This window comes from Mugil cephalus, chromosome 13 (genome assembly GCF_022458985.1).
Source record: "Mugil cephalus isolate CIBA_MC_2020 chromosome 13, CIBA_Mcephalus_1.1, whole genome shotgun sequence".
Lineage (NCBI taxonomy): Eukaryota > Metazoa > Chordata > Actinopteri > Mugiliformes > Mugilidae > Mugil > Mugil cephalus.
In genome coordinates this window covers 1,518,659-1,535,049 of record NC_061782.1, presented here as the reverse complement: position 1 = coordinate 1,535,049, position 16,391 = coordinate 1,518,659, and the positions used below count along the sequence as shown (strand labels likewise).

The following is a 16,391-nucleotide window of genomic DNA, read 5'->3' as shown; positions in this document are numbered from 1 at the left end:
TTAGAAAAACATGAATATTTCTTTCTTGTGTTCATAGCAGTAGTTGGGAAAACACAGCCTTAGAAGAGGTGAACAATAAGTGGATATTTGAAGCAGAGTAGTGTCTTCTAATGGATGAGAGCTAATTGTTGATGATTGGTCCACAGAGTCCACCAGCAGAGCTCAGAGGTTCTCAGTGGTCAGTCTACCCAGCAGCATCAGACACAGCTGGACTCCATCTTTCTGGTCCGTACATGTACAACAACTACTTTCCATCATGTCCATGCTGCTCTTTGTCGACCAGTGGATTGTCAGTGTGTCCAACATGGATCTGATGTTTGTCTCCATGGTTTCAGTCTGCTTGTGTCATTCATATCGTCTTCTGTTCCAGCTGCTGGAGGACAACATCATGACTTTTGTGAAGAAGGAGCTGAAGAAGATCCAGAAGGTTGTGAGTCCAGATTGCCCAGAATGCTTAGAGAGTCAGAGGGAGGATGAGGAGGTGTTGGAGGGTGAGGATGAAGAGCAGATGAGGAGCAACAGAGATTTATTCCTGAAGATGACAGTGAACTTCCTGAGGAGAATGAAGCAGGAGGAGCTGGCTGACTGTCTGCAGAGCAGTAAGAGGATTTCTCTAAACATTGAAGCTGCTGGAGAAATGAGACATTTACTAATGTCTCAAGAGATGAACCAAGATATATTCACACATTCATTCTTTAGAGCAACGACATGTTGGAATATTTACTGGAGAGTTTATTCATTCATCTTATTTCTTGTTTCTTCATTCAGGACTTGAACCACATTTAGTTTGTGGACGTAAAGTTAAATCTAGTCTGAAGGAGAAGTTCCAGTGTGTGTTTGAGGGGATTGCTAAAGCTGGAAACTCAACCCTTCTGAATGAGATCTACACAGAGCTCTACATCACAGAGGGAGGGACTGCAGAGGACAAGGATGAACATGAGGTCAGACAGATTGAAACAACATCCAGGAAACCACACAGAGCAGAAAGAAGCATCAGACAAGAAGACCTCTTTAAAGCCTCACCTGGAAGACATGGACCAATCAGAAGAGTGATGACAAAGGGAGTGGCCGGCATTGGGAAAACAGTCTTAACACAGAAGTTCACTCTGGACTGGGCTGAAGACAAAGCCAACCAGGACATCCTCTTCATATTTCCACTGACTTTCAGAGAGCTGAATGTGGTGAAAGAGAGAAAGTTCAGCTTGGTGGAACTTGTTCATCACTTCTTCACTGAAACCAAAGAAGCAGGAATCTGCAGCTTTGAAGACTTCCAGGTTGTATTCATCTTTGACGGTCTGGATGAGTGTCGACTTCCTCTGGACTTCCACAACACTGAGATCCTGACTGATGTTACAGAGTCCACCTCAGTGGATGTGCTGCTGACAAACCTCATCAGGGGGAAACTGCTTCCCTCTGCTCGCCTCTGGATAACCACACGACCTGCAGCAGCCAATCAGATCCCTCCTGAGTGTGTTGACATGGTGACAGAGGTCAGAGGGTTCACTGACCCCCAGAAGGAGGAGTACTTCAGGAAGAGGTTCAGAGATGAGGAGCAGGCCAGCAGCATCATCTCCCACATCAAGACATCACGAAGCCTCCACATCATGTGTCACATCCCAGTCTTCTGCTGGATCACTGCTACAATTCTGGAGGATGTGTTGGAAACCAGAGACGGAGGAGAGCTTCCCAAGAGCCTGACTGAGATGTACATCCACTTCCTGGTGGTTCAGGCCAAAGTCAAGAAGGTCAAGTATGATGGAGGAGCTGAGACAGATCCACACTGGGATGAAAAGAGCAGGAAGATGATTGAGTCTCTGGGAAAACTGGCTTTTGATCACCTGCTGAAAGGAAACCTGATCTTCTATGAATCAGACCTGACAGAGTGTGGCATCGATATCAGAGCAGCCTCAGTGTACTCAGGAGTGTTCACACAGATCTTTAAAGAGGCGAGAGGCCTGTACCAGGACAAGGTGTTCTGCTTCGTCCATCTGAGCGTTCAGGAGTTTCTGGCTGCAGTCTACATGATCCACTGTTACACCAACAGGAAGACAAAGAAGCTGCAAGACTTCCTGGGAAGACACTACAATAACTCACCTCTGGATGAGTTTCTGAACAGAGTCATGGTTAAATCCCTGGAGAGTAAAAATGGTCACCTGGACCTGTTAGTTCGCTTCCTTCATGGCCTCTCTCTGGAGTCCAACCAGAGACTCTTAGGAGGTCTGCTGGGTCAGACAGAGAACAGTCCAAAGATCATCCAGAGAACCATCAACAACCTGAAGAAGATGAACATTGATAAAATGTCTCCTGACAGAAGCATCAACATCTTCCACTGTCTGATGGAGATCAACGACCTCTCAGTTCATCAGGAGATCCAAGAGTTCCTGAAGTCAGAGAACAGATCAAAGAAGGAACTCTCTGTGATCCACTGCTCAGCTCTGGCCTACATGCTGCAGATGTCAGAGGAGGTTCTGGATGAGTTGGACCTGGATCAATACAAAACATCAAAGGAGGGACGACAGAGACTGATCCCAGCTGTGAGGAACTGCAGAAAGGCTCGGTGAGTCCTGATGTGATCATTAACAGAATCAGTTTGATTTTTCTTGAAGCATCAACACATAAAAGCAAGTACAAGTTGCATCATTTTCCAGCAAAAATATCTAACAATTCCATAAAGACAAAAAAGTCAGAACAAAAACTAATAATCTAATTTGAGAAGAGACAGGATGAAGCTTTTCTTGTTCTCCTCCTTCTATATCAGCTCATTAAACACAAAAACAAGACAAAAACTTTTCTTTATCGTGACCATTCTAAAAATTAGACATAATCTAAATAATGTCTGTGTAAAACTTCCAACTTTATTTATACAGCACTTTTCCTTCCATAAAAACAACTGGAAGTGCTTCACACAAATAAAAACATAAAACATTACAACAAGAAACAAAAATTAAGAAACCGCCACCACATATGTACAAATACAGACACATATAAACATACTCACACACACACACACACACACACTAACACATACACACACACACACACACACACACACACACACTTGACTGTCAACAGGCTTTAACACCACCAGCGTCTATTTAGAATAAACTCCGTCTTTTGATGACGTTCTGGATATTTATTGGTCAACTCATCAGTGGTGGATCTGATTGGAGCCTGGCATGAACCGCTGTAAGGGCTATAATAACAGTTTGACACCAATCTATCAGCAGCCAACCAGGAGACTTAATCAAACGCACTGTGATGTTGAATTTTCACTGAAGAGAGAGAAAAAGTTGACTGAGGTCAGACTGTGATGAATTAACAGACGAATAAGCCTGAGTTTGTTACCGTTAGATAAGCATTGCTTGTACCGTAACGTTATGTCGTTTCAATGTTGACCCACTTTTAACGTGCCAAGTACCGACTGTAGCCTGGAACAGACACTAATTAGCTTGCTGTCAAGTTTTTCCTTTGTGGAGCTTTAACAGGGTTCCCACGGATCCTTGAAAAGTCTTAAAAGGCATTGAATTCATTCATGGAAAAATAAGGCCTTAATTGGCATTAAAATGTCTTGAATGTTTCAACAAATGCTAAGTAGGATGTTATGATTGTAATTAGTCTCAAATCTAAAAATAATAGGCAACATTTATTTCTTCAAACTAATTTGTGAATAGCAGTGACGTCACGCGCTCACTGGAGCGGAACCAACAACACAGTGATGTGTTTGCGGCCGTGACTCCGCAGATGCACGTCGTTCATGTAGCAGTTGGACCTCATGCAAGCATGGGAAAGTGTACATTTAATGACATTGTCTGGCAGAATAAAGGGAGACTATCGCGGCTAACTTGCCGTGGTGGTGACTGTACGGTGGAGAGTGGAGAGAGGAGCTAATCACGGGGCTAAGTTAGCATGCTGAGGCCATGTTAAACATGCTGCTATTATTTGGCTGATGGACTCTTTCAGTGTGTCTGTATATTATGTGTTAACCGACGGGTGTTTAGCTGTTGTGGTGTCATTCAGTATTTTCTTATCTTCAGACATAATAGTGTAGGAGATGTTTCTTTACCTGCTTGATAGTTTCTACTGAGACTCCAATCTTCCTCACAAGTGTCATTAGTCCTTAAATTAAATTCATTATAGACGTCAACTTAAAATCATCTTTTATTTTATGGCCTTCGTGCCCTCAAAAACCTGACAACATAAAAGGCCAAGTGGCCTTGCCCCTAAAATGACCAAATTCCAGGCCTGGACCTGAGGGACGGCCCCCCCACGGGCAGACAGGAACAACCCCAAGCATAGTACCCCCCCATGAGGAAACACCAGAGAACTACAAGACTGAAACAATAAGATGTGGTAGGAAACTGAAATAAATACATGAAAAATAAATAGAAAGAAAATAAGAAAATAGTAAAGAAGGAGTCTCAAACTATTGTAAAAATGATCTCGCTCCAAATCCTTATGAGATAAAACCTTTATTTGTTTTTAAAATGTGTGATGTTATTGCACATTTTCATTTCCTCCTCCATATCATTCCATATTCTAACCCCACAAACTGAAATGCTCATCTTTTTGAATGTAGTATGGAAAGTGGGGTTTCGGAATTTGACTTTTCCTCTTAAATCTTATGTGCTGCCACTTTTTCCAACAAATCTTTGAATGTTTTTGGTCAGAGGTCATTCCAAGCTTTAAAGAAACTTTGATCCGTTTTAAAATGTACTAGACCAGGACCAACAACCACAAACAAACTCAAAGCAGCACCACTCTGGGGGGAAATAAACCATGTGAATCTCTGATGGAATAACTGAACTAAAGACGCCACCACACCTGGGTGAAAAAACAAGACAGATCAATCAGCCTCTTTTCCACTGAAAACAGGACCCAGTACGTCACCCACAAGAAAAGTAGCAACCAGCTGTTGAACAAAGCAGCCTCACGCTTCCACCACTGTGGTCCACCATCTCTCTCTCTCTCCGGGCCCCACCTCTCCTCCACTCTTTAACCTGGATCAGCTGATTACCTGAGTGGAACCAGCTGCAGGTCAGAGGAGGGGCCATCGCCTGGAGGAAGGAGAGTGGAGAGAGACACACAAACACAACTACTACTACAATGACACTTGGGTCATAACAATTAGTTATTTCTTGTATTTGTTTTTCAAGCTTAAACCAGTAGGTTCATAAATACATTAACATTTCTCTTTATTCTGATTACTTGTTAGTGCTTTTATTTTGAAGGCATTGGGTAACTCTTCTCATTCTTCTTCAGTGGTCCACTGTTCACTGCAAACATTACAGTCAGTTGTATTTAGTCCCAGATGTTCTCCAGCTGTTTAAAGCTGTTCTTCTCTTTATTTCTAATCCTTATTACATTTGAGTCTTTTATTTCTATTTCATCATATTCACTGGAAATATTCACATGTTCACTGAGCTCATCTAAAAAGATCAGGAGTCCATTAACCAGTGAAGACAGTCCAGATGTTTGTCTCATCCAGATGTCCTCATGATGGATCAGATCCACTGACAGACTGTGGACAGTCTGGAAGCCTCAATGTAACTCAGTCTTGTCTCCATTCATCTAAACAAAGGTCTGAGAGAGATGATGACAATGATTGTTTCCTGTCAAACATAGTCAGAGAAGATGAGCTCAACCACTGATGTGGAGACAAAATGTCCAACAGGACATGTCCAACTGTCAACTCATCAACACATCAGCTTCCATTAAAACACATTTTATTTATTTGTCTCATGACAGACTTGTTGCCTGTGGACTCTCAGAGAGTCACTGTGAAGTCGTGGCCTCAGCTCTGAAGTCCAACCCCTCCCATCTGAAACATCTGGACCTGAGTAGAAACAACCTGGAGGATTCAGGAGTGAAGCATCTGTCTGCTGGACTGGAGAGTCCAAACTGTAAACTGGAGACTCTGAGGTCAGTTTTCATTTCTTTTCTTCTCAGGCTTCTGAAGAATGGAGATCCAGTTTAGATGAGTTCTCTTGTCAGGACTGCCAGATAGAAAAGGAGCTGAAAGAGTTGAAATGAAGGAGCATCATGTTCCTGAACATCAGCAGGTATCTCCTCAGTCATCGGTGGTGGGTCTGATCACAAACCACATCAAGTCCAGTCTTCACATGTGCTGACATTAACAGAGTTCTTGGTGTCACTAATCATTCTTTCTGTCCGTACTGTCTGTGGACAAATCCCCTTATAGTCTGACTCCAATCAGACCAGATGGAGGACAACATCCACAGTGTTGTTGTGTTGTGTTGATCTTCAACTCATCTTGTTCTTCAGCACATCCAGTCAGTATCAGTTTGTGTTTCCACGGTGTTTCCTGCTGAGCTGCAGTGGAGGGACAGGAACTCAAAGAGGAACTTTGATTAGTGTCAGTCAGACTGCTGAAGCTTCATATTAGTGTCAGCTCAACAGTGGAGTTGTGTTAGGAAGAGACCACTTCACAGTCAGTGTGGGCAGCAGGAATCTCAACAACTCTGGAATCAGTCCATATGACATGTGACTGTTGTTGGAAGACACACTTGAACATGTCAACTTGTCCTTTAACACTTGAATGACACAAACCTCCTGAGACACCAAATCCAGGAAGAAGAAGGTCCTGGAATCAAAGAACTAATCAACAGTTTGTAGTCCAACATGTGTGAGGAGATATTGATCCTGTAATGAGGTCAGCAGCATCTTATTGATCTGTGTTGACATCAATAGTTGTCTGAATGTTGTGCTGACGTTTGGATGATGTCTGTAGAAGGCTGACATGATGAAGATCCACAATAACACAAGGACAAAGTCACTCTACTCATTTTAGAGAACAGCTCATTGATCAGGACACATTTCACACCTCAACACATCTGACTGATCATCAATCATTTCATCTTTTATTCTTTATTCAGGTTGTTGAGCTGCAGTTTGTCAGAGATCAGCTGTGATTCTCTGGTCTCAGCTCTGAAGTCCAACCCCTCCCATCTGAAACATCTGAACCTGAGTTACAACAACCTGAAGGATTCAGGAGTGAAGCAGCTGTGTGGTTTTCTGGAGAGTCCAGACTGTAGACTGGATACTCTGGAGTGAGTTCACTGTCTGTTACTGTTGTAGATCTGATATGTTTAATCACCAATTGAATCTAATTCATGTTCATCCAGAACTTTCCTCCATGAATCTGTAAATGTCCTTTAGTTCAAGTCGAGTTTACTGAAAGTAATTAATCAATGTCTTAGTAAATATCACAATAACAAATAACTTGACAAAATCTCTAAATGTAACTTAAGTGAATGTTTGAGCTGGACACACCAAAATAAATAACTAACAATTCAACAGGTCATTTTTATTAACTTTATTTTCATTGTGTGAGTTTGTTTCACAGAAGTTCATAAGTATTTGACTCAGAGAAACTGTAGAAAATGTCCTCTGTTAGTTGTTAAAGTCAGTGAAGCTTAAAGGCTGTTAGGACACAGTAATGTTGAGCTGAACATTTAAAACCTGAACACATCTGATTGAATTATTCAGGATTTAATCTACATCTTTTATTCTTTATTCAGGTTGTTGAGCTGCAGTTTGTCAGAGATCAGCTGTGATTCTCTAGGACCAGCTCTGAAGTTCAACCCCTCCCATCTGAAACATCTGCACCTGAGTGGAAACAACCCGAAGGATTCAGGAGTGAAGCAGCTGTGTGGTTTTCTGGAGAGTCCAGACTGTAGACTGGAGACTCTGGAGTGAGTTCACTGTCTGTTACTGTTGTAGATCTGATATGTTTAATCACCAACTGAATCTAATTCATGTTCATCCAGAACTTTCCTCCATGAATCTGTAAATGTCCTTTAGTTCAAGACGACTTCACTGAAGTTGTAGTGACGACTCGACCAAAATAAAGTGGCAGAGACAAGGGGTGTCTGTAGTCGTTGGACACGCTGTTCAAAGATACGCCAAGAATCCCCCAAATACTTTGAATTCATTTATTAAAGTAACAGAAGACTAATGTGCACAAAATCTATACAAAAAAAATACACAAAAGTGATCAATGAAGCAAAACATGGTCAACAAAAAGTACGGCGTCCCCGTGCCCTCACCCACTTTCCTTGTTTTAAACCCAGCTGCTGTGTAAGTGAACAGGTGATAATAATAACTAATTATCTCTGCCCACACTGATGTGACCTAACCACCATGATTGAAAGATAACAAACATATCAGAAACAAAAAATAACCCAAATACATACCATAAAAAATAAGGGATTCACAATTCATCAGACTTCCTCATGCCTCCAGAGCCGGCCCAAGCCTCCATGGGGCCCGGAGCTAAATTAGATTTTGGGGCCCTCTGTTTCTGCCAATAATATTGATGGTTGATATGCACACACCTACTATAAATTCATTGCAGCTCTGATCATCCTATTGTCAGTCTGACATGTTTTTACACATCTATGCTGTTTTTGTTGCAACAAGCACAGTCCAAACTACTCTGACTCAGTTCAAATATACAAACATTACAACTTTTGATTCATTAGGTTTGGTTTCAAAAGATAATTTATAGTGGAACAAGAAATAAATCAGAAAATAAACAATAAAATATCAACAAACAGTCAAATAATGACATTAATTCTCTGAAAGAAGGAAACAAGAACGGTTTAAAAACATAAAGTTGAGTATTTAGGTCTTAAAACTATGCAAATATATGTAATTATGAGCAAAAGCTTTTATATATAAAAAATAATCTAAATGAACTATCTTAATCCACACATTTACTTTTTTTAATGTGACTCTGTTCTTCCTCAACACTCCACCCACTCATAAAAAGGGGAGGCAACGTCATTTATGACGTCACTGTAAGAACTCTGATGGCCAACTTTGTTGTCAATACTAATCACTGCCAGTCCACTCACCTTCCTTGTGCCACTGAAGATCTCAAGTAGTTCTTCATTCATTCGAGCGTTGAAAAGCTCCACTCTGCAGATGCAACAGTCACAGGGAGAGTTCAGGCTATCCATAGAGCTACCCATCAGTGGACAGTACAAGGGACAGTGGGCACAGAGGATGGGGGGAGGAGAAAAGCTCTGTAGAGGATGGAGATGGACCTAAGATGAAAAACATACATACATATACACACATATTAATGAGGTTCTTTCAATGAATCACTTTCCCTTTGGGTGGAATTCTTCTTCTAGGTACAAGTGAACTGTGGGTAATGCATCGGGTGAGGGACAGACTGTCACCATCCAGTACACATTTGAGCCTGAGGATTGACTGGTACTGGACTGATTCTGAGCCTCCAAAGTACTTTAACAGTGTCCTGGGCAACTTTCACATGAGTTGATGTAGAAAGTACATGTTTATTTTACATGGAAAAATGACCATGCTCTGCAGCAAACAATTTGTGCAAACAACACATCTTAAACTTAAGGGTGTAACGGTACACACAAGTCACGTCAGCAAACTAGCAAACGTCATCACGCTTGCTAGCACAAGGTGACGTTTAATGTTCGCTATCAAACGTTAGCAAAGACTTTACTTTTTAAAATATCAGCTAACCCCGACAATCAACTCAGTCACAGTTAAATCTCAGTATCACACAAATACAAAACCGTTAGCATGAATATTAAGCTGTTTAACCGGCCAGTTGTAATACATTTCTCTAGCTTTTAGTCAGCTAATTTGCTATATTATAGCTATATTATATTATATTATATTATATTATATTATATTATATTATATTATATTATATATATTATATACTGCTACTATGTACTGATTATTTACAATAACACTCCCATCATATCATCAGGACTACTGCCCTCATCCTGCCACTGCACCTTATCCACCTATGTATCTTGTGTTTTCAAAGTGTCTTTGTCCTATTCTGTGTTTTTACCTTGCCTTTATTTTTTAAACCTCAGTTTTTTATTCTATTGTATTTTATTGTACCCAAATACCGGACTGCTGTGACAACCTTATTTCCCTTCGGGGATGAATAAAGTAATCAATCAACCATTCAATCAACCAATCAATTAACCAATCAACCAATCAATTAACCAATCAACCAATCTATCTATCTATCTATCTATCTATCTATCTATCTATCTATCTATCTATCTATCTATCTATCTATCTATCTATCTATCTATCTATCTATCTTTCTCATCTTTCTCATCTTTCTTTCTCATCTTTCTTTCTCATCTTTCTCATCTTTCTCATCTTTCTTTCTCATCTTTCTCATCTTTCTCATCTTTCTCATCTTTGTCCCTATGTCCTTTCTTTCCCACGTGGTTTTGCCTCCAACTTCCTGCTCTTTGGATGCGCAGTGCGCACTGCACGGCAGGAGGCCACATTACTGGAGCAGTGGAGCGTTGACGTTTAAAGAATGGTTAGGCCGACATCAGCAACAGCACTCTGCTGACATGAAATCTATATGATAGCTGTGATCATATAGAAACCATCACTCATACACTCTACTCATTTTAGAGAACAGCTCATTGATCAGGACACATTTCACACTTCAACACATCTGACTGATCATCAATTATTTCATCTTTTATTCTTTATTCAGGTTGATTAACTGCAGGTTGTCAGAGATCAGCTGTTATTCTCTGGGACCAGCTCTGAAGTCCAACCCCTCCCATCTGAAACTTCTGCACCTGAGTGAAAACAACCTGAAGGATTCAGGAGTGAAGCAGCTGTGTGGTTTTCTGGAGAGTCCAGACTGTAGACTGGAGACTCTGAGGTCAGTTCACTGTCTGTTACTGTTATAGATCTGATATGTTTAATCACCAACTGAATCTAATTCATGTTCATCCAGAACTTTCCTCCATGAATCTGTAAATGTCCTTTAGTTCAAGACGAGTTCACTGAAAGTAATTAATCAATGTCTTAGTAAATATCACAATAACAAATAACTTGATAAAATCTCTAAATGGAACTTAAGTGAATGTTTGAGCTGGACACACCAAAATAAATAACTAACAATTCAACAGTTCATTTTTATTAACTTTATTTTCATTGTGTGAGTTTGTTTCGCAGAAGTTCATAAGTATTTGACTCAGAGAAACTGTAGAAAATGTCCTCTGTTAGTTGTTAAAGTCAATGAAGCTTAAAGGCTGTTAGGACACAGTAATGTTGAGCTGAACATTTAAAACCTGAACACATCTGATTGAATTATTCAGGATTTAATCTACATATTTTATTCTTTATTCAGGTTGTTGAGCTGCAGTTTGTCAGAGATCAGCTGTGATTCTCTGGGACCAGCTCTGAAGTCCAACCCCTCCCATCTGAAACATCTGAACCTGAGCTTCAACAACCTGAAGGATTCAGGAGTGAAGCAGCTGTGTGGTTTTCTGGAGAGTCCAGACTGTAGACTGGAGACTCTGGAGTGAGTTCACTGTCTGTTACTGTTGTAGATCTGATATGTTTAATCACCAACTGAATCTAATTCATGTTCATCCAGAACTTTCCTCCATGAATCTGTAAATGTCCTTTAGTTCAAGACGACTTCACTGAAGTTGTAGTGACGACTCGACCAAAATAAAGTGGCAGAGACAAGGGTTGTCTGTATTAGTTGGACACGCTGTTCAAAGATACGCCAAGAATCCCCCAAATACTTTGAATTCATTTATTAAAGGAACAGAAGACTAATGTGCACAAAATCTATACAAAAAATACACAAAAGTGATCAATGAAGCAAAACGTGGTCAACAAAAAGTACGGCGTCCCCGTGCCCTCACCCACTTTCCTTGTTTTAAACCCAGCTGCTGTGTAAGTGAACAGGTGATAATAATAACTAATTATCTCTGCCCACACTGATGTGACCTAACCACCATGATTGAAAGACAACAACATATCAGAACCAAAAATAACCCAAATACATACCATACAAAATAAGGGATTCACAATTCATCAGACTTCCTCATGCCTCCAGAGCCGGCCCAAGCCTCCATGGGGCCCGGAGCTAAATTAGATTTTGGGGCCCTCTGTTTCTGCCAATAATATTGATGGTTGATATGCACACACCTACTATAAACTCATTGCAGCTCTGATCATCCTATTGTCAGTCTGACATGTTTTTACACATCTATGCTGATTTTGTTGCAACAAGCACAGTCAAAACTACTCTGACTCAGTTCAAATATACAAACATTACAACTTTTGATTCATTAGGTTTGGTTTCAAAAAATAATTTATAGTGGAACAAGAAATAAATCAGAAAATAAACAATAAAATATCAACAAACACTTAAATGACATGAGTTCTCTGAAAGAATGAAACAAGAACGGTTTAAAAACATAAAGTTGAGTATTTAGGTCTTAAAACTATGCAAATATATGTAATTATGAGCAAAAGCTTTTATATATAAAAAATAATCTAAATGAACTATCTTAATCCACACATTTTTTTTATTGTGACTCTGTTCTCCCTCAACACTCCACCCACTCATAAAAAGGGGAGGCAACGTCATTTATGATGTCACTGTAAGAACTCTGATGGCCAACTTTGTTGTCAATACTAATCACTGCCAGTCCACTCATCCTTCCTTGTGCCATTGAAGATCTCAAGCAGTTCTTCATTCATTTGAGCGTTGAAAAGCTCCACTCTGCAGATGCAACAGTCACAGGGAGAGTTCAGGCTATCCATAGAGCTACCCATCAGTGGACAGTACAAGGGACAGTGGGCACAGAGGATGGGGGGAGGAGAGAAAGCTCTGTAGAGGATGGAGATGGACCTAAGATGAAAAACATACATACATATACACACATATTAATGAGGTTCTTTCAATGAATCACTTTCCCTTTGGGTGGAATTCTTCTTCTAGGTACAAGTGAACTGTGGGTAATGCATCGGGTGAGGGACAGACTGTCACCATCCAGTACACATTTGAGCCTGAGGATTGACTGGTACTGGACTGATTCTGAGCCTCCAAAGTACTTTAACAGTGTCCTGGGCAACTTTCACATGAGTTGATGTAGAAAGTACATGTTTATTTTACATGGAAAAATGACCATGCTCTGCAGCAAACAATTTGTGCAAACAACACATCTTAAACTTAAGGGTGTAACGGTACACACAAGTCACGTCAGCAAACTAGCAAACGTCATCACGCTTGCTAGCACAAGGTGACGTTTAATGTTCGCTATCAAACGTTAGCAAAGACTTTACTTTTTAAAATATACGGCTAACCCCGACAATCAACTCAGTCACAGTTAAATCTCAGTATCACATAAATACAAAACCGTTAGCATGAATATTAAGCTGTTTAACCGGCCAGTTGTAATACATTTCTCTAGCTTTTAGTCAGCTAATTTGCTATATTATAGCTATATTAAATTATATTATATTATATTATATTATATTATATTATATTATATTATATTATATTATATACTGCTACTATGTACTGATTATTTACAATAACACTCCCATCATATCATCAGGACTACTGCCCTCATCCTGCCACTGCACCTTATCCACCTATGTATCTTGTGTTTTCAAAGTGTCTTTGTCCTATTCTGTGTTTTTACCTTGCCTTTATTTTTTAAACCTCAGTTTTTTATTCTATTGTATTTTATTGTACCCAAATACCGGACTGCTGTGACAACCTTATTTCCCTTCGGGGATGAATAAAGTAATCAATCAACCATTCAATCAACCATTCAATCAACCAATCAATTAACCAATCAATCAATCTATCTATCTATCTATCTATCTATCTATCTATCTATCTATCTATCTATCTATCTATCTATCTATCTATCTATCTATCTATCTATCTATCTATCTATCTATCTATCTATCTTTCTCATCTTTCTCATCTTTCTTTCTCATCTTTCTCATCTTTCTTTCTCATCTTTCTCATCTTTCTCATCTTTGTCCCTATGTCCTTTCTTTCCCACGTTGTTTTGCCTCCAACTTCCTGCTCTTTGGATGCGCAGTGCGCACTGCACGGCAGGAGGCCACATTACTGGAGCAGCGGAGCGTTGACGTTTAAAGAATGGTTAGGCCGACATCAGCAACAGCACTCTGCTGACATGAAATCTATATGATAGCTGTGATCATATAGAAACCATCACTCATACACTCTACTCATTTTAGAGAACAGCTCATTGATCAGGACACATTTCACACTTCAACACATCTGACTGATCATCAATTATTTCATCTTTTATTCTTTATTCAGGTTGATTAACTGCAGGTTGTCAGAAATCAGCTGTGATTCTCTTGGACCAGCTCTGAAGTCCAACCCCTCCCATCTGAAACTTCTGCACCTGAGTGAAAACAACCTGAAGGATTCAGGAGTGAAGCAGCTGTGTGGTTTTCTGGAGAGTCCAGACTGTAGACTGGAGACTCTGAGGTCAGTTCACTGTCTGTTACTGTTGTAGATCTGATATGTTTAATCACCAACTGAATCTAATTCATGTTCATCCAGAACTTTCCTCCATGAATCTGTAAATGTCCTTTAGTTCAAGACGAGTTCACTGAAGTTGTAGTGACGACTCGACCAAAATAAAGTGGCAGAGACAAGGTGTGTCTGTATTAGTTGGACACGCTGTTCAAAGATACGCCAAGAATCCCCCAAATACTTTGAATTCATTTATTAAAGTAACAGAAGACTAATGTGCATGAAATCTATACAAACAAACACACAAAAGTGATCAATGAAGCAAAACGTGGTCAACAAAAAGTACGGCGTCCCCGTGCCCTCACACACTTTCCTTGTTTTAAACCCAGCTGCTGTGTAAGTGAACAGGTGATAATAATAACTAATTATCTCTGCCCACACTGATGTGACCTAACCACCATGATTAAAAGATAACAACATATCAGAAACAAAAAATAACCCAAATACATCCCATACAAAATAAGGGATTCACAATTCATCAGACTTCCTCATGCCTCCAGAGCCGGCCCAAGCCTCCATGGGGCCCGGAGCTAAAGTAGATTTTGGGGCCCTCTGTTTCTGCCAATAATATTGATGGTTGATATGCACACACCTACTATAAACTCATTGCAGCTCTGATTATCCTATTGTCAGTCTGACATGTTTTTACACATCTATGCTGTTTTGTTGCAACAAGCACAGTCAAAACTACTCTGACTCAGTTCAACTATACAAACATTACAACTTTTGATTTATTAGGTCTGGTTTCAAAAGATAATTTATAGCGCAACAAGAAATAAATCACAAAATAAACAATAAAATATCAACAAACAGTCAAATAATGACATTAATTCTCTGAAAGAAGGAAACAAGAACGGTTTAAAAACAAAGTTGAGTATTTAGGTCTTAAAACTATGCAAATATATGTAATTATGAGCAAAAGCTTTTATATAAAAATAATCTAAATGAACTATCTTAATCCACACATTTACTTTTTTTTAATGTGACTCTGTTCTTCCTCAACACTCCACCCACTCATAAAAAGAGGAGGCAACGTCATTTATGACGTCACTGTAAGAACTCTGATGGCCAACTTTGTTGTCAATACTAATCACTGCCAGTCCACTCACCTTCCTTGTGCCACTGAAGATCTCAAGTAGTTCTTCATTCATTCGAGCGTTGAAAAGCTCCACTCTGCAGATGCAACAGTCACAGGGAGAGTTCAGGCTATCCATAGAGCTACCCATCAGTGGACAGTACAAGGGACAGTGGGCACAGAGGATGGGGGGAGGAGAGAAAGCTCTGTAGAGGATGGAGATGGACCTAAGATGAAAAACATACATACATATACACACATATTAATGAGGTTCTTTCAATGAATCACTTTCCCTTTGGGTGGAATTCTTCTTCTAGGTACAAGTGAACTGTGGGTAATGCATCGGGTGTGGGACAGACTGTCACCATCCAGTACACATTTGAGCCTGAGGATTGACTGGTACTGGACTGATTCTGAGCCTCCAAAGTACTTTAACAGTGTCCTGGGCAACTTTCACATGAGTTGATGTAGAAAGTACATGTTTATTTTACATGGCAAAATGACCATGCTCTGCAGCAAACAATTTGTGCAAACAACACATCTTGAACTTAAGGGTGTAACGGTACACACAAGTCACGTCAGCAAACTAGCAAACGTCATCACGCTTGCTAGCACAAGGTGACGTTTAATGTTCGCTATCAAACGTTAGCAAAGACTTTACTTTTTAAAATATCAGCTAACCCCGACAATCAACTCAGTCAAAGTTAAATCTCAGTATCACACAAATACAAAACCGTTAGCATGAATATTAAGCTGTTTAACCGGCCAGTTGTAATACATTTCTCTAGCTTTTAGTCAGCTAATTTGCTATATTATAGCTATATTAAATTATATTATATTATATTATATTATATTATATTATATTATATTATATTATATTATATTATATTATATTATATTATATACTGCTACTATGTACTGATTATTTACAATAACACT

The 16,391-nt window shown here is 39.7% G+C and overlaps 1 protein-coding gene across 1 annotated transcript; it reads left to right on the top strand.

Moving 5' to 3' along the window:
* The first annotated feature begins 538 nt into the window (after positions 1–538).
* LOC125019017 (protein NLRC3-like) lies at positions 539–12,276 on the top strand. The gene is made up of 6 exons (XM_047603519.1): positions 539–544; positions 819–2,557; positions 5,746–5,919; positions 6,894–7,067; positions 10,538–10,711; positions 11,183–12,276. The coding sequence occupies exons 1-6, from the start codon at positions 539–541 to the stop codon at positions 11,358–11,360; spliced, it is 2,445 nt and encodes an 814-aa protein (XP_047459475.1). The 3' UTR covers positions 11,361–12,276.
* Positions 12,277–16,391: the final 4,115 nt, after the last annotated feature.

Excerpts from the sequence above, each read along its gene's own strand:
- LOC125019017 (XM_047603519.1), top strand. Across the intron at positions 2,558-5,745 it reads AGGAACTGCAGAAAGGCTCG|ACTTGTTGCCTGTGGACTCT; the intron begins GTGAGTCCTGAT and ends GTCTCATGACAG. Across the intron at positions 10,712-11,182 it reads TGTAGACTGGAGACTCTGAG|GTTGTTGAGCTGCAGTTTGT; the intron begins GTCAGTTCACTG and ends TTCTTTATTCAG.